This window comes from Marmota flaviventris, chromosome 16 (genome assembly GCF_047511675.1).
Source record: "Marmota flaviventris isolate mMarFla1 chromosome 16, mMarFla1.hap1, whole genome shotgun sequence".
NCBI classification, from domain to species: domain Eukaryota; kingdom Metazoa; phylum Chordata; class Mammalia; order Rodentia; family Sciuridae; genus Marmota; species Marmota flaviventris.
The window spans coordinates 61,485,363-61,511,219 of NC_092513.1; the positions used below are offsets into that span (position 1 = coordinate 61,485,363).

A 25,857-nucleotide genomic window follows, 5' to 3' on the forward strand; every position below is an offset into this window, starting at 1 on the left:
ATACCACAATTTATCATATCTCTGTTTGTATATAAGGTATGTTGACACCAAATTCACATCTTCATACATGTATTTTGTATAATGATGACCATCTCCTTCCACCTTCCTAGCTATTCCCCTTCTCCCTCCCTTCACATTTGTTTTTTTAACTTTGGACATTTTGATACTGTTTAATTTACCACAAGCATGAACTGTTTTTGAAACTCACAGAAACAAGCAAGATGATGATGATGATAATGAGTATTAATTATTTTGCAGTCCTGGGGATTGAACCCAGGTCCTCACATGCTAGGCAACTGTTCTACCTCTGAGCTATACCCTAACCTTTATTATTTTTTATTTTGAGGGGGGGGTCTCGCTAAATTGCCCAGGCTGGCTTTGAACTTAAAATCCTCCCAATTCAGCTTCCCAGTAGAAATAAGGTTTTTTGAAACAGCTGTATAGCACAGGGAGCAAACAGAAAGCTCAGTGGCTTGGTGGGTAAAAGAGGGTGGCTCTAACCTTGACCTGGGCACTGACAAGGATGCTTCCATGAATAGGTAAAGTAGGTAGGTACAATGACAGCTAAACTTCGATCACTGCTTCTCCTGTGTACTGCTTTGTTTCATGTGTATTAACACAAGTAAGCTGCAAAATCTAAAGAACTCCTATTCACAAATAAGGAAACTGAGGCACAAAGAGTTAGGAAACCTACCCAAGATTATAGGGCCAGTGAAGGCAGTAGTGATTTGAACCCAAGACCTTTTACCACTAGTGCCTAAACTCTCAAATGCTGTCCTGTACTGCCCGAGGAAGACCAGACAGTGAAGGACAGAAACATGCCCTGGGCAACTCTGTGTGCTGCATGGATCTGACAGTGCAAAAAGAAAGAAGACAGTCATCCACAGACTCATGAGAAAATCAAGGATGGGGAGAACCGAAATGGCAAGTTGCCTGAGAACAAAATTTATGTAGTGGAAACAATATGTATTCATCTATAAAGAAAAACCAGAGCAAATAAAACCAGGGAGGGAGGGAAAAACTGGTATATAACTAACACCAACAACATCAACCACTATATATTTTCTTCGGGGATTATTGCCAAGAAAACATTTTTAACAAGCCCTCCTGGAACTTTAAATATATAGTATATAAAATGTCTCATATATCAAGAGGAGGCTTTCCAAACTTCTCACGAGGAGAGTTTTCCATGGATTTTTCAAAACCACTGAACACACACACTTCTTTTTATATGCAATACAGCTATAACTGGAAAGTCCTTACCATAAAAAGAATACATGTGTGAAGATGGCATATCTAGCCTTTTTGTTGCTCATCCTCAAAAACCATATATTTATGAAACAAATAATACAATATCAACTACTTAAATGTGGAGTCCTTTTGAAGATTGGTAACAGACTGCATCAACAAGATAGAATCTGGAGCCCGAGAGATTTTTATTTCAGCAATCTATTATTTCTATCAATCTTACTTACCTTTGAAGATTTCCCTTGTGATTTTCTTCTTCCTGTAAAGAAGAAATAAGTTCATCTGAATCAGTTAATTTTGGTTGCTTAGGATCCTCAACTGTGCTTAAGTGACTTGTTTTGTTCCGCTCCCTTGGGGAGGCACCATTTAAAACACACTGGGGCCAAACTTTGGTCAGGAGTGCTACTGCCCTAAGTCCTTTGAAGTAATAAGAGCAGAGTCGACAGCATGATGAGAGGGTTGGAGCGTCCACAGTGCAGGGAGGAGCCCATATGAGCTTGAAAAACTGGCTGTAAACCCATCATGAAGAAAGTGGCTTGCTCCTATGCCTCCTCAGAAGACCTCCCCAACTGCATAAACTTCAAAGTCAGCTCTTGGAATGACCTGAATAAGTCTCAGTATGAGAGAAGGGGTGGAGGAGAGGGGAGGAGAGGGGAAAGACAGAGGATGACACAATGAGATAGGAGTTGGATGTCCCTTGGTTCCTATCTTGCTATGGCAATTGCTATGGTAACATTCTTAGGCTTGGTCACTTGCTTGGTTTTAAACATTCTCAGGATCAGAAATGAATTTACAGTGACTTCCCCTTAAGAAGAACCAAAGCTGTGCTAGTAGACACCCAGCTGTCTATTGAGAGAATACTCCCATGCTGATGTGGCTTTGAAGAAGCAAGCCTTTCATGGTAATGAAACATATTCTTCAGGACAGTAAACACCAGAGGGCACTTCCCCCTCAGCCAGCGTGCCCTTGTCTCTGCTGTTCAGAAGAGCTTGGCAGTTCCAGCCACAAAACAGCTAGAACTACCACCCAGGGTTTGCCCCCTGGTCCCACATTCTCTCTGCAGTGAAACTGGACTATACGACATTGCCTCTAGATCCACCAGGGTGACCTGTGGTGATGTCCTCCCAACCTGATACACACGAATGAGGATACCGCACTTAACTCATTGGCAAGGACTGAAAAACAGGTCCAACATCCCTAATCCAGAAAATCTAAAACCTGAAATGCTCCCAAATCTGCAACTTTTTGAGTGCTGACATGACACCACAAGTGGAAGATTCCTTATCATGAAATTTTGTTTCAAGCACATAATCATTCACATGCTACAAAAATTATCTTCAGGCTACACGTATAGAGTATAAGTGAAGCATAAATGATTTTTGTGTTTGGCTTAGGTCCTATCCCCGATATATCTTATCATGTATATGCAAAATATTTCAGAATCTTCAAAAAAATCCCGAACAATTCTAGATCTTAGCTTTTTGAATAAGGGTTACACAACCTTTATAATTTTCCCATATTTCAACAATATTATTGCACATGAATTGGTCCAAGTATGAAATGTTTCAGAGACCAAATGATGGATAGTGATTATTAAATTAATTCACAGGAAATAACTCCTAGTACAAATTTTTTAAATGAGGTTTTAAAGATGACAAAACCAGAAAAACCTACATCATGCTATGGAACTTTCAGTATGCACCTTTAATCACCCATTTGGTAATCTAATTTACATGTGGATTCTAAGTTTTAGAATTTTCCCCACTTTGTCCAGAATAAGATATTTATAGTATAGTTTAGTGATATTTTCTACTTCCAAACATCAGGAAATTTCTCGAATGCAGAATTTCTTCAGTTATTAGTTTTCTAGAATCAGAAAACCATGATCTCAAGAAAAGTCGAAAACACATATTTCCCCAGTATTTTTTACTTTCTCTTGGGTTCTGTGGAACATGGTTATTCTCCAGACTTTCATTTTGCATAAGACACTCTGTGTTTCTCAACCTGAAACAAGGTGGCAAAATTAAACTGACCACAGATGACAACAGGAGTTTGGATCAGGGCCACCAAGCAAAACCCTCAGCACTGCAAAGATTTCATTTTCACTCAATTCATAGGTTGTCACTGGAGCCTGCCAGGACGGGACTCTGGCAGGTTCCTGCTGGGTATCTAAGGACAACTCCCTCATTCTGCAGCAGTTAACGAGAGTAAATGAAAGCCAGGCTGACCTCAGGGAGGCAGTTCCTGAAGTCCCTCTCAGGCCTGTGGGGTAGCAGCTCCTCTGGCTCGTCATCCAGGGACAAGGCGTCCAAATAGAGGTTCTCACTGGCAGAGCACCTATCTGACTCCTTCAGCTTGGATAGCGGCCGGTCTTCAAACGGTATAGAGTCAGTGTCTGCGCAGGGCCATATCGCCATGGGACGGGGCATGCGGAGCCCTCCTTGATGGGGAAAGGAACGGACGTTTCCTTCTTTTTGATCACATAGGAAATTGCTACCTCTCCGAGGACTGTTCTCTTTCTGCAACTTGAGAGTTTTAAAAATGGAAATAATAATTAGCCTTGCTTTTCAGTCTGATGGTCCTCCTAAGACCATCCTTTCTACACAAAGTAGGATTACCTGTGGGTCCATCTGAAAGACTGGGCAAGAAAGAAATGTTCTTACAGTTCTGACCTTAAGTTCAAAATGTAACACAATGCCATACATGCTTTCAACAAGCACAAAACTAGAAAAGTCTACAGTTACCACATACAAGTATTTTTGCCAACTCTGATGCAAATATTTCTTTGATTTTTTTCTTCATCTTAATTTTAAAATACATGGGTTTTTTTCATACCTTTTAGCACCATGCTCATGAGATTTACATATTTGTCCTTTGAAAATTAAATATGTTTAGAACTCTCTCGGAATTACCTTCAGCGATTAAGGCACACTTGATGGAATAGCATCACTGATATAAAAACTTCTGAGGGCGCATCTGATTTTCCTAACTTTCCTAACCTTTTTCCAAAGCATTTGGTACAAGGTCCTATGTAAAACCTGAATGATCAAAGAGGGTTATAATCATTTGGCATTAAAAATACTTTCCACTTTGCTGGAGAGGATTAAAGCTCTGTGGTAAAGGCAACTAAAGATCTGGTATGATGCAGAAGAAAACTGCCACATATGTTCTTGTTACACTTCTTTGCCTGACTTGATAAATTTAAGCAGTAATGGGCAAGCACAGGAAAGTTAGGATTTAGAAGATGTGAACTAGAGCCATGAATTTATGGCTTTGCTTGTTTGGTGACAGGTTGAAGTTCCAACTCTACTCAGCTCAGTTTCCTCATCTGTAAAATGGGGATAGGCAGACAGGGGTCAGCAAGCAAGGTGCAGCCCAGAGGGGCCGGACACCTATAAAGCTCAAGTAAAGGCCAGGGGCATGCAGGTAAATGATTTTCCTGCCTTTTTTTTTTTTTTAACAGCATTGGGAGATCTCCTAGGGGCAGTTCATAAAGGAAGCTACTTAAAATCACAGGAGACGATTGAGGCAGACAGGCAAATACTTCCCAGAAAAACTATGACCAGTCTCCCTTCCTTTCTCCAGTCTTGCCTCACTGCCTCTGTTACTAAACGCGTACAGAAAGCACAATTGGGACCTGAAGCTATTTCCACCTACGAATATCTAATGAGGTCTTTACTGGATGAGGAGCTCACATACTCTCCTGGATTGCCTGATCTTTTGAATATGTAAATTATCTGAATAATGAAAGTGACATTTGGATTTGACCTGAGTGGGGACCAAGCAAATATTTGCAGTCCTAAAGTGCTAAGATGGTGCCAGGATATTCTAAAACTCCTCTGAATGTGGACCAATGGATTTTTAAGAAAGCATGTACACAAACTGCATCTTAAGAGTCCTAATTCAAGCCTTTATCCACAAGCTGGATATAAGTATGCCCTGTAAGCCATCAGGAAGAAAGCCAAGAGAGATAATGGGGACAAAAGAACTTTCACTGTTTTTAGTAATTTCTGAGGTTTTCTTTTTATTTTATGAGAAAGATGGAGATTCTGCATGCAGGGCATAGATGTTAGGGTTTTGACGCAGGTTCACAGTCAAAGTAGGGAACAAGCAAATCACTCTAGGTTTTAGCTCAGCCCCCTCTTTCCTCTCATCCCCCTCCTCAATGACACAGTTCTTTGCAGTTCTCTTAAATATGCTAAATGCTTTTCTTAAAAAAATAAATAAAAAAAAGGAAAGCTTTTAATTATGTTCATTTAATGCATGTCAGCGCAATTTCATTTTAACACATGATCATCTCCAAGCTATTTTGGGCAAGGAATTAAAATGCAAGAATCACATTGGAAGCCTAAATGTGCTCTGAGGGTGTGTGCGAAGAGGGAGAAAGAATGACTAAAGAGGAGAGCTATGAACAAGCGCGTTCTAACTCAGTAAAGTGGGATTTCAAAAATAAACCCAGGCAGCCAGGAACAGCTTGCACTAAAGCTGCTAAGTGTTAGGTTTCCTAAAAATGAACTGGAGTGGTTGTAGCTAGAGGTATCTGTGGCTAAGATGCCTCTGCAGTGTGGTAATAGAATAATGGGTCCTTAAAAGATAGGGTTTCCTAGGGCAGTCATTTCAAACCAGGCGGCAGCACCCTGTACTTGCAATCTTGCAGCAGAAAATGTTTAATACAAATAGAAAATTTAACAGATTTGCATTTCAAATAATGTGAGGCACAATAAGCCTTCAAGAGTATCACCTTACCCAGACTGGTTGAAAGAAAAAAGGTTGCTTTGTTAACTGGTTTTAAAAGAAGGGCCTTTCACGTTGTAAAGGCAGCTGATTTAAGAAAATTACTGGAAGGCGAATGGATGACACATGAGCTTTCCTTTTTAGCTCTGTAAGTACAGCAAGTACAGCAGCAAGTGACATTATGTGCATGTCTAACTGGAAACTTAGCAATTCTAAGGAGAAATGTAGTGTGACTCCATCAAAGTTAACTACCCCCCAATCAAATGTGGATTGAGACAAGAGACGTGGATAAGATAGATGCAATGCATTGTAGGACCTGAACCACATTCCCACACTCATTTGTCATATAAAATGCCTCATGTGGTGCAGAAATTATGTAGGAATTTAATGACACCGGACAAGTATGAAGCATGTGTTCTAGAAGTGGAAAATGGATTTAGAGTGACTTCTCTCACCATCTGTACTAGGTTATCATAGCCAAGGTTACATGGCTTACCAAGGAGTCAAATATCGAGAGTAGTCATTGTGATGGATGCTCAGTTACATTTCTTCCTTAACTATGGAATGTGTAGCTCAAAGTCAAGTGAACTAACAACCCAGTAAGTGATAAACAAAATCTGCACACACTTGCACATGTATATACACACCCATACATACTTGATCCAATGTCCTCTTTTACAGAGAATTCCTATACGTGCTATACCCAACTCTTGGGACTAGGCACCAAGATTTATAAAATCTTCTTTTAAAATGTTGACTATCTGGGAAGAAAGGTTCAACTTATTTGTGAAAGCCACCATGGTGAACCTGAAGCCTCTACTCAGTGTTAAATCAATCCTCTTCTAAAACAAAATGGGATCCGTCACCCAAGTCTGAGCAGCAGGTAAATGCCTGAAACTCACAGGCTTAGATCCGGGATATTCCAAGGTATTAATCCAGACAGAAGTTCTGAGGCTGTCTCTCTAACAGAATTGTTGCAATACCGACGTTATGGAAATGGAGTTCAGCTCCTGACCATCCTTATCTCTCCAGAATATAGTCTCAGAACAAGGGAACAGCTCATCCTAAGGTCTCTGACACTTCAAAAGCTCAGTGTCATCAGGTGGGTCTCACTTGCATTCCTAAAAGTAGAATAAGTATCTAAAAGACTTGCTTAAAGGGGACATTGAGAGGGCTATGGCAGAAACATGATGTCCTTCACGGGAGTAGAGAGGAGGGACATACAAGGCAAGTGATCCTAGAGCAGAGGTCAAGAGGGAAGGTCCCTGGTAATAAGCTATCTGGGGTTACTGCAACACTAGTCAACTAAAACTAGATATGATATATTGGTGACCATTTCTGTAAAAATACATGCTACTTCTACCCCTGAAATTTCCACCTAACTGACCAATTCACTCAGCAGATCACAGACACTTGGGATTTTATATGGAAAACTCTTCACAGGTGCTGCATTTCTGAGCCAAACAGAAAATGCCAACTTTTCTCCTGGTAGGATTTGGGGGATTTTGAAATGGCGTGCAAATATTAGCAACATGACTCATTAGTGTGAGTGGTCAGATCTAGGAAGAACTGCTCCTATCTATCTGCAGTGCACTTTCTTCCTCCTGGACTTATTTTTTAAAACCACTTAATCTATTCTTCTTCCCTTCCTAGCTGACATTATGTTTAAACCTATCTTTGTCATTGTTCCTATGTAACACGCACCATCTCTTACCCATATAAGTGGGACCCTTTTTAAAAGGGTCCCACTTAGATGCAGGCAGTATGTGTACTTATAATGGAGTAATGAGGTTATTTTTCCTGATCTCAGTTTCTGATTGATACATCTCCTTGAAGCCTTGTGAATTTATAAATATGATAGGCTGGAAAAAAACTATTTGCTAGGTAAAAATCCAGCCATGGAGGAATTTCAAATATTCATCAGTGTAATGTGAAAACCAAATCTGTGCATCACCTGTGAACTACCACAACTATGCAAACTGTTCTGTCTGATGCAATGTAGGGACTGATTATCTAGGCAGTAGAAAAACAACTCCCCATCTCCTCCACATTCATCTGAGTGCCCCAATTGTTTGTTTAGCTGAAGATGATGAGCTACCAGCTAACTCCATTGACTCAACTCCTACCTAATCACAGCTTAGCAATAATCACAGCAGGTACAATCACAGCAAAAAGCCTAACTTTCAACTTAACTCGGCAATTTCTTTACCTAATGACTACAATTCTATTTGAGCTGGAGCAGTCACTGTGACCACATTTTTAGTGGCTAACTTAAACATTAGTTTGCTTTTTGGCAGAAATCACTGAATACGACCTGAAATAACCTCCTTGGTGAAATTTTGTTTTCAGATTCCTTTAAAAAGCTACCCTCTATCCCTGCATACACAGGAAAGATGCCCATAAAATTTGCAACAAAAACATCTGTACAATGCTAGGCATAGGAGTAGGTCTTCACTACTAGAGATTCTGATATTTCTCCCTCTTCTTCTGTACACTCATGAAATCCTGATGCAATGAGGAGCATAAAGTAACCTGATTTTCTTTTTTTCCTCTGAGTACTCTTGATTTCCAGGACCATAGAGCAGTCCACACCCTGCCTGTTCCTTGGTATCTGGGGTGTGTGCTTACCTGTTCTATCTTCCACAAGAGATCCTTCTTCTGCCGCTCCCATTCTTGACGGTCCCTGTCCAGGCGATCGAGAAGTTCTACCTTCTCTCGGTTCCAGTTCTTCTCACTGTGATGAATCTGCCAGCGCAGGTCCATAACCAGGCCATGGCTGTCAGCCAGAAGCTTCTGGTGCACCTCCCTCTCCTTCTTCAAGGCCCCTTTGCTCTCGGTGGAGGAGTCAAGCTCTCCTAAGTTTTTCTCAGTCTTTTCTTCCAGCTGTCAAAGAGAAAAGGCTCAGGAACTCATTTCCCTGACCAGTCTGGCATTAAAGGGTGAAAAGAGGTTTAGCATATTTACATATGATCCCTGGAAACATGCTTAAACCAATACTGGACCAAAACCCATGGAAGAAACAAATACTGTTTTTAAAGTCTGAATTAAGAACCTTTGACACAGAGAATCACTTAGAATGTTGATCAGCCAGCCCATGTACCTTCCTATGGTTGCCTTCTCAGCTCCCTTCCCACCAAGCCGCCACCAACTCTTGTCTGTACAGCTCTCAATAGCAAGTACCATATCTATCCCTATCTCCTTAGTCCCTAGATGGAACCTGGGGATGGGACAGCAATGGAACCTAATAGTCTTCAAATAGTATTTGTCAAACACCCAGGACGCTAAATACCAGAAACAAACAAAATGTCTATTTACATCTTTTAAATATAGTTTAAATATATAACTGGTGAAAAATAAAGAGAAACTTTTAAAGGCTGACAGAGAAAAAGACACGTGATGTAGAAAGGAAATAGAGCTTAGGGCATAGGTATAGGTCTCTAATGGTAGAGAGTCTAGTATTTGTCCTTCTTTCCCTGGATGCCCATGAAACATCATGATGTAACAAGAATCATAAAATAGCCCAATTTGGGGCTGGGGTTTTGGCTCAGTGGTAGAGCACTTGCCTAGCATGTGTGAGGCACTGGGTTTGATTCTCAGCACCGCACATAAATAAATGAATAAAATAAAGGTCCATCAACATTTAAACAAAAAATTTTTTTGTAAATAGCCCAATTTTCTTTTTATCTGAGTACTTTTGATTTCCATGACCACTAAACAGTCTATACTCTGCCTGTTCTCAAAGGAGAATTACAAAAGACTTCTCATCAAAAACTATGCAAGTCAGAGGATGATGGAGTGACATCCTTTACTGCTGGTCAAACTAGATAGAATTCTATACCCAGATATAACATACTTCAAAAACAAAGGAAAAATACTACCAAACAAACAAAAATGGAAAAAAAAAATACTTGCCAGAAGACCTGCACTCCAAGAAATGCCAGAGGAAATTCCTCAGACAGAAGGAATATGATACCAACAGATGCTTTGATTTACCCAAAGAATAGGCAATGGAATTGGCATAAATAAATGTAAGTATAAAACTCATTTTTTCCTTCTTTGTAATTGCTTTTAAACATCACTAACTGGAAACAAAAATAGTTGTAATGCACAGTGTGCTCAAAGAATAGGTAGAAGTAAATTATGATGGTAACAGCATAAAGGACAGGAGGAAGGACCTGGGCCTGCTGTTGTGTGGCTTGTTTTTATACTAATAAACTACCTCTTATATTTGTTAAATGCAAAATTTTAAAATATTATAGTTTTACGCTTTCTAAAGAAAGGGCTTTTTACATATATTTCCATATATTTCCCCATTTGGTTCTACAGCAATCCTATAGGATGACCTTATTTCCAATCCACTAATAAAGAAATAGAAGCCAAAAAAGTCTTAAAGGACTTTCCTAAAGACGTGGTCAGTTATTAACAGAGTTGAAACTAGAAACAGGGTGGGTTTTCTTTAATTTTTAGCTATGAGTTAATGTCACCAGTAAACGCTGCAAATTAAATCGACTTCCTTTCATTATTCATACATGAAGCTATTCAAAGACCTACTAAAACCATTTAATAGCTTATTATCTATGTCTAAACAGATACTTTCAACTATTTTGAAATCAGTTGCTCAAAGACTTCAGCTAGCCAGTATTATTCAGAAAGCCCATCTGCTGGTATCAGGTTGCTAAGGATTTGGTCAGTTTAACAGCAAGTTCTTGCCCACAAGGGATGTGTGGGGAGAGAACAAACAAAGAGCCTCAACTCTGTAGTAAAGGCAAGAACTTCATGCTGCTTTCCCAGTGGGACTCTGGCCTGCGTGGAGAGGAACAGAGGGAGTCTGAGGTCTGGGGCTGGGTGGGGCAGGCAAACTCCTGAGGAGGACAATAACAGTTGGACAGTGACAGGCTGGGATAGTGACAGATGAAGGTGAAGAGCAGAACCAATGGATGCTATTGATCAGTTGGTTATAAAATGTGTATGTGCAGGTGGTGGGGTGATGGTGGTAGTGGTGGTGATGATACTTTTCTTTACAGTAGAAAGATAATACAGAAACAAAATAGGGGCAAAACATTCACAATTAGACAGAAGATAATTAGGAACCATGCACTTCCATAGAATTTCAATTTACTACAGCTCTCTCTGAGCAATCCATATAAGCCAAAGTGAAAGACGTGGTGCTGATGCTTTTGCTTTTGCAGACAGATCCCAAGTGCTCTCTAGCAATCAGCTCTTCCTCTTTGGCATCTCCTCAAGCAGTTACCATTCCACGACAGCAAATGACTTCTGCTAACCTGCTCACAGACACAGTGACAGCAAACTCCTCTGTATCAGAACCCCTCATTTCCCTGCTCGTCTCTACTCAGATCCCAATCTAGCAGCCGACTTATGAATCCTATTGTCTTTGATAACCCCACACAATAAAGTCCCCCTTGACTTCTAAAAACAAGTCAGCATACTCCCATGACCATCTCCTTTCACTTAAGAGCTGCCCTCTTTCTTCCTTTACTCCCCTTGCATTGTAACATGCATTAGCCCCAGAGTCCAGTGAGGACTGCTGTTAACTTTTCCAGTGACATCCTAATTATCAGTTCAATAAAACTCTTTTAGCTTTTATCCATCCTGACCTCTCCAAAGCATCTGTGTCAAACTCCATCGAATTCTGTGGCCTCTCTTCTCTTGGGTTCTGGGACAACATTTGTTCCTGGATTTCCATAGATTTCTCTGGTTGCTCATTTTTCTGGCTGCTATTTCAAGTTCCTTCTTTGAGCCTCTCTTATTCTGCATGGTTCTGAGGATTCCACTCACAGCCATGACTTGAACTACCACCTATTTATTCTCAGGTGCAGCCATGAATCACATAAAGGCATTTTAGTCAACAACAGACTACAAGAACTACAGTGTTCTTGTGAGATTATATTGCCAACGAAGAACAGACATCTTAGTTTAAGAATATTCTATGATATTCATACGAGGACATCTCATAATGACAAATTTCTCAGTATGCGTTCCTGTTGTTTAATGATCCATGACCATACATATATCTTTAGCCTGGCCTGCTATTTCCCCTTTACCTATCAAGGTAGACCCTTCAAATCCAGCCTCTTCCTTCTCCAGCTCAACTGTCTTCTCTCCCTGGTCCCTGTCTTGGTGAAGAGTACTATCACCCAGGTACCCACACTAGAAACCCAAGAGCCTGCTAGCTGCTTGCCACTCCACAGCATCTATTTAAAGGGTCACCAGGTCCTGCTACTTTCTACTTTTTATTTATTTTTTTTCCTTTTAATCGCACCCTCATCTCCACTTTCATGGTTACCGTTTTCTTTAAAGTAACCCATTTCTCACCTGTTCTACTGTTCCTAGACCTTTGAAGCCAAAGGTCTCCTTCTCATTACCACAATAACTGAAATATGAAATGAAAAGACCTGTGATTTCTACAGGCCTGTTGCCTACATTTATGTTCAGAGAGCACACTAAATTTTAGTGAGGGTTTAGTGAATGTAAAGATGCATCAAAAAGTTAGGGGTGTAGCTCAGTGATAGAGCATACAGGAGACCGTGGGTTCAATCCTCAGCACCATTAAAAAACAAAACAAAACTTTTTCTTGTTCTAGTTCAGCAGTTCCCTGATCTCAATCTATAGACCCCCCAGTTAATCCATCCAACTCTAATGGTTTCTAATTCATGCTCTACCTTGAAGCTGGAGTAATCTTTTTAAAAAAGAAATCTAAACTTCCATGACAAAACTGAGATTTCAGTTATCAATTCTTTCAACACTCTTCTTTCCTCCTCATATCTGAGCTCCTAATGAGCCACATTCTCTTCTTCATGTTGTCCCTTTTTTTGCTTGTAATAATAATTAAAAAAAAACCCTCATTCTCCTTCTGCATGCAGCAACTCCCAGCCATCCTTTCTGATTCATTCTCAGCACCTACACCAGTGACTTTCCTTGAGCCTCAAGCTGAGGTGTGTGGCCTGCTTACTCCAGTTCCTCATGGGCCATGCACAAGCAAGCAGGTACTTTCTGTACCACTATGAACAATAGCCATACTGCACTGGAAGCCCCTTTGAGGAATGTGGTATTATTGCTGAATCCTCAGCAGCTGGAACAAGGTCTGACTTTCATGTCAGTTAAAACAATCACCAATTTGGGAACTGACATAAGATGGGCTTCACTGAAAGAAAATATTTAAATTTTAGAATTAAACTGTTTTGCATGTAGGTAGAAGTGGATCAAGATGGGATGATTACATATGGACTAGCCCTAGCCCGCATTCATTGCTTCTTGGGCTTCACATGTTGAAGAAACTTCCTAAACAATTTGGGCAGAAGAAGAGCTCTACCTAGTACCACTGCCTTCTAGGTTTGAAGCCCTAGCTTTGTTTCTTGGTGTGTGGTGACTCTCCCTGAGGCTTTGTTTGTAGCAAACATGTGGGCGGATACCAGGTTGCTCTAAAACAAAGATTTTGAAACTGGCTTGCATCAAAGATTATATCTCCCTTCTTTAGCTACACTTGTATCTCTGAAAATATTTAGCACCCTTTACCCCGAGCACATATCTTTAAATAGGTTTAAAGGCAGCTAATCAGAGAGCATGCTTACTCATTTCTCCTCCTCGGCTGACTTTGCATGCTGTGTACTAAGATAAATAGAACATCCAGTGAGCATCCCCTACCAGCAGTGGACAGTAGCCACACCAGCTCATGGCTCTAACACCTGATGGGTCTGACCTGGAATATTGTGTCCCTGGCTCCACACAGGACTGTTAGCCCAACCCCACTGTTGCTGGGGTCAGGTGACAATGTAGGTGAACTGTGGGTACCTGGGGCCAGGTGGCAGTGCAGGTGAACATGTAGGAACCAAGAGAGTTGGGGACATGAAAGACTCTTTGTCTTTTATCAAGACTGATCAAAAGATGTCTCCTTTTTTTTTTTTTTTTTCTTTCATGACTGAGCCAATTCCTATAAAATTTTAATGACTTTATGATTTGCCTCCAAACAGAGCCTAGGAAATAGATGATAGCAGATATACAATTCTTCCTTCCCTCCTCATATTCAAGGAGCTGAATGAGACTATGAGCAGCACACTATAGGAAACATCTAACTTTAAAGGATTTCCAGGGAAGAAACACTTAAGAAAGGCTGTCTCTTGTTGTTTGATCTTAACTCTATAGGCTGGGGTATGAAATCTCAGAGGATGCAGGACACTTGGGCTCCTGCAGTACTATATAGCTCTGAGATCTGAAGCAAGTTGTTTCTTCTGGGCCTCGATTTCCTTTGGTGTAAAAAGGAGATAGGAACTGATGGGGCTTCCAAGGGCATGCAATGGAAGGTCTAAAAGCTCTTTCCAATATTTTGGAAAATCTAAAGGATTAGCATTTGTTCACCTTTCTCAGAGATCATTAAACCACAGTCTGCTCCTGCTTTCTCCTGTCTAGATTTATGTCAGCTCAGCATGATGACAACTTCAAGCTGGTCATCCTCCTATGGTGAGCCCTACAACCTTGCTGAGTGCAGAATGGATGAATAAAGCTATGATAAATGCTCCTTAGTGGAGGCTGTGTTTCATGCTTGAGGATGGGGATATTAAGAAACATGAGGGGCCTGGGAAAGGTTGGGCACTAAACTTAAGGAGGCCACAAGCAGCCATTCCTCTCCTTTCTCCTGGATTAGGGCTATCTGTGCTTCTTCCCCACCCATCCTTAACAGGACAGTGGAAACATGGTGGTCAGGAGCAGGGAGACCCAAGTGGGATGGGTACCTGTTCCAAGCGGCACTTGAGCATGGCCCACTCCATGTCCCAGGCGGCCTTGTCGCTGGCATACTGCTGCTGCAGCCGCAGCCGGGCATGCTCATCTTCCCGCAGCTCTGAGCGAAAGTCCTCTAGCAAGGCCTTGAGGGCGCTGAACAGCTGCTGGTTTTCCACCACCTGTGGGAACAGCAGGTCAGGCTCAGTTGTCTCAGTAAAGAGCATCCATTATGTTAGAAAAAGAGAGGCTCTCGCAGCCAATGGGCCCTGGGGCTGCTTCCCAGGCGCTGCTGGCAGAGTGCAGGGTGGGTGGGTGGTCTACACTTAGGTGAGAGTAAAGGATCTCACTGCTGGCCATTGGTCTCCTGGGGACTGCTGGATCAGAAGAGGCTGAGGGAAGGCTTCGCCTGTACCCTGCTGCATTCAGGGGCTGAAACTTAGGCCAATGCTGTGGGCACCTGAAGCAGAGAGGTACCCAGGGCCCCAAGGGGCAGAAATGAGGAAATGGCAGAAAATCACAGGTGGCTCTAAAGCCAGGGTTGCCAGGACACCCTATGAGTCTTCAGACATCTAGAACTGAGTTGTGCCTGCTGCTCTGCCAAGGGATTGCGGACATGAGAAGATCCATCCATTCAAGATCCACACAAGATCCACACTCTCCTCCATACGTGCTTTCACTCTAGTGACGGCTGTCAGACTAGAAGAGAAATCATGAAGGCCTAGTTACTCCTATATTTATAGGGTGGCCATACTTGGACTGTGGTCACCAAACTGTTTTATCAGCAACAAGCATGGCATGAGGTTGGGAGGGTACTTTGGGTGGATCACAATTAGAACCAATAGTAAAATGCTTACCCTGCTTTCTGCAGGCTTTGTTGTGGTCCCCTGAGACTGAATTACTAGCCCTCCCTTTCTGCCTCAGTACTCTGGACTGGTCTCACTAATCTCATGAATGACAACCACCTCTACTTGCTCATCTTGTTCCTGTCCCACCACCATTACCACTTCTGTACGCATCTGAGGGAGAGGCAGCCCTGACCCACCCCCACATCTCCAGTGTTCTGCACAATCCTTGGCTCAGGTTAAGCATGCAGACATGTCTGGTCAATGGAGAATGGGTTTTTATTATCGACCTGTTTCTCTCACATAAAAGACATATTTCCTAAGACCTGTCCAGCCCTTTGAAGGTAAATTTCAAAACCATGATTTCTATCTTAATTTGTGCAAGCATAGGCATTATATCAGAAAGGTTTATCCAAATGAATTAAATACACTGAGTCAATTATGATTCCTTGTTAATACAGACCACGTGGGCCTCTTGTCTCAAGCAGAAAGCACCTGAGTGCATCCTGGGCTCCCAGGACATTCTTGTTTGGCTCACTTATGAAGCAGGAGGAATAAAAACTCTCTAAGTCCGGTTACATGCAGACAAGCTCAATTTCAACAAGACAGAGTACACACTGTCAGGCAGAACCCCATCCTCAGTGAGCCTCGCTGCTCCAATTAGTAAGGGCATGGGGTCCCGCTCAGATCCTGCATGCTCACAAGTCTTCTTAGTCATCCTTCTAAAATCATCTAGCTGATCCACTCAACACACACAAAGGCTATACAAATATGAGAAGAATTTATGATACCTGGGATATGTTTAGATTTAAATACAGGTAGACTAGAAAATTACTTAATTTAAGCAAATTAACTGAAAACTCTGTAGTTGTCCTTGTAATTTAAGAAGTTATGACATCAGATAGGAGACCTGTGATGGAGGAGAAAAGCCTATTTGTTAGTATTCATTGCTCTTGAGTTTTTCTCATCTTGAACAACAATTTTTACTCAGAACAAAAGGCAGTACGAGCACAAATAAGTTATCATTTGAAAACTTCATCAGACAGAGAACCTTCTAAGGATCCTACAATCCTTCCAACCATCTGAGTATAAATAAGTTACCACTACACTCCAGAAGATAGAGGCTCATGAACTGTGTGAAACCTAAATGCAGAACATTTTTTACAAAATTCCACACCAAGAATATCTAAAAATATAAAAGTTTTTATAAAAAACCCCAAAATTATATAAATGCAATTGATGAAGAAGTGTTGTGACACTCTTCTTAGAAATGTACATCTTCACAGAGAATTTGATGAAAAAAAGTGCATTTTATGATATTTTCTTAATATTTCCATCATAAAAATCACACTTTTTGCATCAAAAGAATTTAAAGCATAAAATAATGAAAATAAATTTGACCCAGTCTTTGGGGCTGTCATCTAATTTTCACCAAAGAGAAAGTAGAGAACCACATAATACATTCTTACATATAATCAATAACTTTCTATGAATCCCAATCCATATATGGTTCAATATGTGCTATTCTTAGCCCCTATATCATGTGACTGCTAATAACATTAAAATCAGAACTTTATAGTCCTTTGGCAAATTAAAATTTTGGTTTCTCTGGATGCAAAGCAAGTACTTTTGGGTATTAGTAGATATCAGATTCAATAAAATTTATGCACATTTAGGTCATAAATTTTATTGAATACATTTTTGGTATTAGTAGATATCAAATTCAATGAAATTTATGCATATTTAGGTCAGAGTAACCAACAAAATATCCTAAGATCCCAGGACAATATTAATCAACATAGAATGAGCTCCAAAATTGCTTTGGGGAAAGATGCCAAATAGAATAAGAACCCAGAGCACCCCACGCTATTGGTATTTGTTATCATAATCACCCAGGAGCAGTGTGTGACATGGCAGGAATCCAGGGCAACTTCTGCTGTGAATGCACAACAGTCAGAATCGATGTTTGGGTCAATAGTTCTAGAGACCATAATGAGCCATGGGTGAGCATGATTCTTCTAAAAGATTTATATATATATACAGCAATAACGATCACTGATATTATTTCCTATGTGCCAAGAATTTTGCTCAATAGTTCTAGAGACCATAATGAGCCATGGGTGAGCATGATTTTTCTAAAAGATATATATATATATAGTTATAACAATCACTGATATTATTTCTTATGTGCCAGGAATTTTGCTCAGTTATTTACCTATAGGACCTTATTTACAATTTTCCTCAATACCGGGTGCAAACTGTCATGCTCCCTGTTTTGTAAAAGAAAAACTATTTCTAGTGATCAGGGATTACCAAGGTCTCTGTTAAGGAGATAAGAGCCTGGACCACAATTTAGGCCCGTCACCACTAAGGTCAGACAAACCAACCCTGGAATATTCAAATTCTGACATTATACCTTGCCAAGGTTTTTCTTTTAACTTTGCCTTAGAAAAGCCATCTAATCTCTATGAAACTAATTTCATTTCCTATATCAAGGGAAATAATAGTAAGCTATCCTGAAAAAATGTTGAAAGGTCACTTTATTCATTTTTTCCCCTGGTGGTGCCCCTTGCTGGGCCAGGCAATGGGTAAAATGATGACCAAAATCAAGTCAGGAATCAAATTAAGACTCAGGCCCACTTAGATTTTTTTTAATACTGAAAATCATCTTGGATATGCAGCTTTCAGAACCTTCTGTGCCAGAGGCCCAGCTGTGCATTTGGCTTGTACATTTGTGAAGTACAGGTAAGGTTCAACTCAAAAACACAACTTTCCAATCTCTTCACAGATCAGCTGATTGGTTTTCTAGCAAAGGCTTCACCATTTCCTTCTCTAAAGGCATTTCTGCCCTTCGTGGCTCATCTCTCTTGGATAAGGCTTAAAATAATCCTAAAATTGAGATCAGGAGCTTTGCTGCACTATAATGTGTCACACATTATAACAGGTTCAAAACTGGCTTTCAAACAATCAGACTGCTATGCAAGTCTACAGTAAAAATTATTCATAGAAAGTAAAAGGGGAGTATTAGATAAGGTAATATGCCCATATATTTGTGATACAATGCCAGCTATTTTTCAGACTCATAGTTTTCTAAGATGTGCATCAGATGGAATCATACCACCATTAGCTCTACTTGGCTTGCCTCAGATCCATTAACTTTGGAGACAGGTTTAATCTAAAGTTAAAACAGACATATTGACCTGCTGCTATGGTTGACCCACAAAAAGCCAATCACAAAATAGAGTTGATGGCCTCAGCCTCCTACTTACTTATGTTATCCCACACAGGCAGGGGAATTCTGCAATGCTACAGTAGCTGCCCTGACCCCCAACCATGCATGCATAGTTCTACTTGATACACAAAAGAGGGGGACTTCATGCAGCATTCATTAAAGACAATTCCTCATGAGCAGGAAGCTGAGACAAGACCTTTACCCAAGACTTTTACCTTGAGATTAGCCAGAAACATTCACACATCCAGCAACATTTTTATAAATAAGCCATTTGTCCTTCTTACCTTCACTGTTACATTCAGACTAATTTTAAGATTCTTTTCTAAAACCAATATTCTCTCTACAGATAAAAGAGAATGGGCCATTTAAGACTGACCCTGAAAATATAATTTGTGATGGAAGTTTTCAGGAATGATAGTTTCATTTATGTACAAAAGTCCTTTACCCTCTGGGCAAGAATGTGCCCAGGGTACCATTCAGGAGGGCTCTGTGCCTGCGTTCTTCATAATTTTCACCAAGAACAAATATGGTACGTGAAAGAATTAGTGTAGTACATGTTAAATACTTCATAAACATTGAGTCGTCAGCTCACAGGCCTAAGAAATCAGGGAAGGTCTGATGAAAATCAGGTGGCCCTTTGGGAAGAAATCAATTCTTAGCAAGGCTTAAAGCTTTACCACTTTGGAAAGTATATTGTAAACAGCCAGCTGTGGTTAACTCTGGAAGGCAGGATGAAGGGCAAATAGAGTACCCTCAGGTATATATGAATTTTTATCTATGCTTGTGCAATTTGCAGAGTCATAGAAATATTAATAAATTCATAGCAAAATCAAGTATTTTATTATGTACATCTATAATGCACCAATAAAAAATATGGAAGAAGAAAAAAAAATTAAATCATGTGTTTCACAATTATGAGCTCTGGTCTGGTTCCCTGGCATGTCTCCTAGGTGAGGCTGTAAAGCTGAGGAGTCCAAAGAAGTAACAATGGTATACCATGCAAAATGGAAATGCAAATGCTATCTAGACTCGAGAGAAGAGCTTTCTTATTTAAAAAAAAAAAAAAAAAAATTAGGGAAATTCACAGTTCTGACATACAGGCCTCATTTGACAGAAGAGATCTTTAATGAAGTTGTTTTTTAAATCTTCTGTAGCACATAAAGAGGGGATGAAGACAGCCACAAAGTCCTACTGCTAGTACTAGAGCTGGGCAAGGTCCAGGACCAGGAAACCAAAGGCTCTGTGGCTGGAGGACAGGGCTGACTTTCAGGGCAGCCCCTCCAGGTACCAACACTGCAGCCAAGCCCTAGGTTAGGGACAAGATTCTACTCAGGTATTCAGATTCTACTCAGCCCTGAGGCTGGACTGGGTGAGATGCTTCAGTGACCAGAAGCAGATGAACCCTTAGAGACAGACATGAAACATCATTCCTTTAGCCCAGGCTATGAATTTTATGTTAGGTTCTTCATTTTACACTTATTTGTTTTAATTAAGAATACTATGTCACATTCTTTTTAAAAAAAATTTTTTTAGTTGTCAATGAACCTTTATTTTATTTATTTATTTATATGTAGTACTGAGAATTGAACCCAGTGCCTCGTACATGCTAGGCAAGTGCTCTACCACTGAGCCACAACATCAGCTCATTATGAATGTCACATTCTTGAATGAAAAAGTAAATTATCTTCTAATTAACCTAATGCCAGGAAGACTAGTTGTCAGAACCAAAGGGTCACAATTCCAGCACCACGAATCACCTGAGTTAAAAACCCTAACTTCAGGAATTACTAAGAAGTAAAAAATGCATAAACAGCCTTAGGAATGTTGACCTTAAATGCCCAACAAAAAAGCAGCAAGTGTGTTGGAGCACAGTGAGAACCATCCACATGGCTCTTGTGCATTCTTGGCTTCTGTTCTTTCAGGTAGAGAGGCAAACTCAAAGTGCTTTTTGTGCTCAAGAATAACCAGGTCGCTGCCACAAGATCATGTAACTGAAGACTGGGAAGCAGGGAACATAGCCAAATGTTTGCCAACCTGATGATCTTCCCTGAATTGTTCCCAAGGTACACTGGTACATGTAATTTTATTTTTTATCTCTCTGGACATGATAAATGTTGCCATCTACTACATTCAATAATGAGAATGTGTGATATGACACAAATCAAAAAACAAGGCCTAAGAAATTTTGTTACTTGCTCATTTATCCTTGAGAAAGCGATTTGGCCCTGTTTCCCAAGCTGTTTAATGCTTTATGAGGTTCTCATGCTTCTGAAGAGGCCCCAGCTCTGCACAGCAGGTCTGTAAGACACGTGGGCTGGCTCTTGCACCCAGGCTTCCTGGCTAATACCCACGCCACTAACAGAGAGGCAAATCTTCTAATCAAGAATGTTCACTCTCAGTAAACAGCTGTCGCTTACAGTAGAGCTCATTAATCTTCTGTCCTTGGACATATGGCATTGTGCACACAGAGCTTTGCTTTCACTACTGTGGACAGATGAATCCAGTGAAAAACAAACCTGATTTTGACTATCTGTATGCTACAGTCAGCCCATCTGAGTGCTTCTACTGCATGCTATATGTAATGGAAACTCATATGTCTGCCTCACTTTTAAGGGCAATCACGAAAAATTAGTGTTGGAAAGAACAGGAGGCAAAGGGAAACAACATTAAAATATACTGAGTGGGCGGTTCCAACTGAGTGACTTTACATTATTTTCCACCCCAAGGGTAACATTTTCCGTGACTGTTGTTTACAAAACCAGATGTGTTACATTTTTTTTTCCTTTTCCAAAGCATTTGGATGCATGTGTGGTAGATGCAGCAGGTTATGTATAACTGGCCATCAAGGAATACCATCTGAGTTAATTACAGATATTTTTGCGGATTGATTGACATCTTTTAAAAATAATAAAATTACTAGATTTGAAAGCCTTATTTGCAAAGTAAGATTTTAGTTTCTAACTAGATCATTGCTGGAAAATTTCTTCCATGATCTAAAACCTCCCCACAGATACCCTCATGATGATGCACCTCCTGAGTGATGGGTAAAGGTTCCCTTGAAAGTCTGTTCCATTTCTTGAGTCACATTATTCAGGGAGAATGAAAGGTGAATAGGTATACAAGGGAAACAGCTGTTTTGTTATGAAATATGATTTATATATGGAGAGAGAGCAGTTGGGGAGAAAACCCCAAATTCTCCCTATCTGCGCTCAGTACATCACAGCTTTCCTCATCTGGATCTGGGCCAAAGTCCTGATGACAACCTCCTCCCACTTGACCCACAGTGGCTCTGGGCGGAGGAGGCTTGAGTGAGAGGAGCAGCAGCTGCAGAACCCAGCATTGAGGGAGTGCTCAGAAATGCCTGAGGCTGAGGCCGCACCCAATGCCCAGCGTCCAGTAGGCTGTGTCCTCACCCCAGGACACAGACACCCTGGGGGGCTGGGGGAGGGGGGCAGCACAGGAGCTCTGGCTTGGCTGTCCAAGCCCTCTAAGAAGAAAAGTTGGGTCAGAAGGGACTCAAAGTCTGAGAGTGAGATAGCTTTACTACAGGGTCTCTCAATTCCTCCCAAGACCTCAATCTTCCAAATCTACTACAGCTGCCATTTGGTAGAAAAATGAAAAAAAAAAAAAAAACCAAACATATGTTATCAGTAGTATCTTTTGGTTTATAAAACAGGGTCTATTTCTGTGGGGCTCAGAAACACTTATAATTACTGAATAACACCGTGATCCCACCTCTTTTGGTATATGCTTTCATTTTTTTCAAGGATTCATCAAATATTTTTATTTGGAACATTATGTTTCGAGTGGCCAAAGAGAACTTGAAAGACTTTTTATAAAGTTGAGAATTTAAATTAAAAAACATTGTTCTTTTTTCCTTACAAATTATGTTGTCAATTCAGTGATGTTGGCAATTGCTATTTAGCTAATGACAGTCAAAAAGCCCTGGAAGTTCTTTCTTTGGCTGTGATAGAAGCATTGTATTCAGTGTTCTCACTTCCTTGCAAGAATGGTCAATTTTATAAGTCCAAGATGATTCTATAAATTTTTTCCTCCCATGATATATTTGCTGGATTCTATTGATCTGATCTGACTACTATCCTTATTTATATGGGTAAGACAGATGAATTAATGGGCTGATACTAAGATTAAAAGGCTGAACAATATGATTTATAGCAAAAATCCAGCATCCCAAACAGCAGCAGGTGGCCACAGTCAGAGGACTTTCCTGCTACCAGGAACATCAGACTTGGGAACTTGTAATAAGATGGCACAAATGTGGCTTGGGGAGTCTCCTTTCCCAGGGGTAGACAGAAGGATGGGTTTGATCTAGACACCCACCTGCCTGTGGAGTGGTCCCCCATCCACAGCCTGTAGCCGTGATCCATGATCACCAAGCTGCACGGGGACATGTGGGGAACACTCCCCCACGGGAAAGCCAGAGCCTTGGTCACCATCATCTTGGTCTGGTCCATCCACTTGGTGATTCCCCTTGACTCCAAGCTCACCAAGCTCAGAGAGGGTCTCTGGATGCTCACCCTGAAATGAGTAGCATATGATGATCATAGCTTTGCCCTCATCCTTTTGCAATACAGTCTGATTTTGTGTGTGTGTGTATGTAATCAGGGAATGAACCCAGAGGTGCTTTAACACTGAGCCACATCGTCAGCCTGTTTTTATTTATTTTTTTTTAATTTTGAGATAGTGTCTCACTAAGTTGCTTAGGGCATTGCTAAGTTGCTGAGGCTGGCTTTGAACTTGAGATCCTCCTGCCTCAGCCTCCTGAGCCACGGGGATTACAGATGTGAGCCACTGCACCTGGCTAATTTATTTTTTAGTTGTAGATGAACACAATACCTTTATTTTATTTTTATGTGGTACTGAGGATCAAACCCAGTGCCTCACATATTCAAGGCAAGCACTATACCACTGAGCTACAACCCCAGCCCGACTGATTCTTTTTTAATGGGGTCTCACTGTATTGCCCAGCCTGGCCCTGAATTGCTGGTTTCAAGGGATCCTTCTGCCTCAGCCTCCTGAAGTGGTTGGGACTATTGAAACTATTGTTTGAGGCTAACTATCCGCTTAATGGATTACCAAGTTCTTTCCTTCTTTGCCTTTTTCCCCTAAGATGCTCATTTTGGCTATTTCTCTCATTGACCCTTCTTCCATTTAAATGGCATAGTGTGGGTGACCCATTTATTAGAAAAGGTTAATGAGACATTTTACTTCTTATAAATTAGTATTGCTTCTAGCTATAATTTTATGAATTAGAGGAATTCTGTAGTATTGACCAACAGGAAACCTTATTTCTAGCCTTTCCTAGCAAAGGTTTTCCCTGTCATGAACACTTGGAAGCTGGGTGAATTAATTTTTAAAAACTTTTTTACCCTGAGGAAAGAGAATCACCCACCATTCACAGAACAACTTCAAATTACATATCCTGTTCACTAGAGTGGGAAGCAGACAAAAGGTCTTTGTAGGTTCAAAGAAAACCAGCTATTTACAATGCCTTGAAGCAGGTAAGTAGTCTGGGTGTGGATGGACAGAATGCACAGGTCAGCAGTTCCAGGTCTATGCTTACCAAAAAGCAAAGCCAGGACAGAGCCTGTGGAGCTAGAGGTCACTCTGATTTCAGCAACAAAAAAAATCAATCAGAAAGCAAATAACTCTGTTCCATTGCTGTTTTGAATTCAGGAATTAAGACATAAAGGGAAGAATATATATGAATTTCAGAGGTGACAAAGTGACCCATGTGAGACTTAGAAGAGACCCTTATGGCTGTCACAGGCTCTAGCATCTGGAAACGCAAAGTATAACAGAAAGGAGAGCAGATATTCTAGAACCAGCTTATATAAACCACCAAAGGTGAATGAGATGGCAAAGGACCTCATGGTGATAACTTCAATGAATTAATAAACCAAGAACAAAGGAGATGACCTCAAAACTTCATTGCAGAAAGGAGTTATAGACCAGGATACTCACAAAACTAGTTCCAAGTACAGCATGGAATTCTTGGTTTCATATATAACAGGATAAGCCATTGCATTTCCATGGCTTGGACTGAAATTGACAAAATAATTAAAAATAACAGGACATGGATTTCTGTGTAGGGTAAGGGACAGCAGTGTCTAGGGTCAAGAACAAAACAGATGCAAATAAAATGAACTCTATGGATGGCCTTACCTCAGTAAAATCCTCTCCTCCCTCCTCCATCTGCTCCCCTTGCCGCCAGTGTTTCAGCAACCACCTGAGTTTGACATAGAAGAGGAAGATGTTCTGCTTCAAGGACCGGAGCTCCTGCTGCAGAAGGTTCTTCTCATCACTCCAGTTTCGCTCATGGAGGGTGTTCTGCAAAGCCAGGCTGTGCATTTCCAGCTCCTTCCACCTCAAGGCATAGAGGTGCTCCTCCTCCATCTTGAATGAAATCAAAGGGAAAGACTGACACACGGCTCATTCCAATTTGCCACCTAAACCCAACCAACTGCAAAGTGCCATTCAATTTAGACCATCTTACAAAGGAGATGAGAAACATAGGACCCCCTTAAGTTTAGAGTGATGAACAACTTGAGGTGCATATGATGTATAAAATCTCATGAGCTTTAAGATTCAGAAGCAGGTGCTATTTCAAAGAAAGGTATTAGAAACATTTTCTCCCTGCCAGTCTCTCATGGTGTTCCTAGATGTCTCTAAACCCCTTAAGAAAAAAAATGTTTCTTTGATGAATGGCTTGCAGCTGATTCAAATGCCATTTAAGTAGATCCCACTGTGCCTGAGTTTGGCACATAAGGCTGCACTGCAATTATAAAGAAGAAATAAAATGGAAAGTCTTTTCTTTTATTTCCTGAGACCCCTAGTTTCCCAAAACCCCTCATAGAAAGAGAATACATAGCCAAGAGAAGGCCCACCAAGAGCCAGAGAGCACAGCAGTTAAAGCCAGAAGGAATTTTTTTTTAGCTGCATACAATGGTCAGCAAACAAGAAAGTAAGTACCTACTTCCACACTGAAGGCCGAACCTACCTATTAGATATGCATAGTAGATTTTCTTAGGGAAATAAAAGCAT

General features: G+C 40.7%; 1 protein-coding gene across 2 annotated transcripts in view; it reads right to left on the reverse strand.

Moving 5' to 3' along the window:
* Window positions 1-25,857, reverse strand: part of Mtcl1 (microtubule crosslinking factor 1) — a 125,718-nt gene that overhangs the window by 10,363 nt on the left and 89,498 nt on the right. For both annotated transcript variants that reach the window (XM_027922904.2, XM_071602469.1), the window contains 6 exons: window positions 24,979-25,209; window positions 23,134-23,331; window positions 14,730-14,897; window positions 8,611-8,865; window positions 3,477-3,773; window positions 1,476-1,507 (listed from right to left, as the gene is read on the reverse strand). In XM_027922904.2, coding sequence (XP_027778705.2) covers window positions 1,476-1,507; window positions 3,477-3,773; window positions 8,611-8,865; window positions 14,730-14,897; window positions 23,134-23,331; window positions 24,979-25,209 — 1,181 coding nt within the window. The remainder of the gene's footprint in view (window positions 1-1,475; window positions 1,508-3,476; window positions 3,774-8,610; window positions 8,866-14,729; window positions 14,898-23,133; window positions 23,332-24,978; window positions 25,210-25,857) is intronic.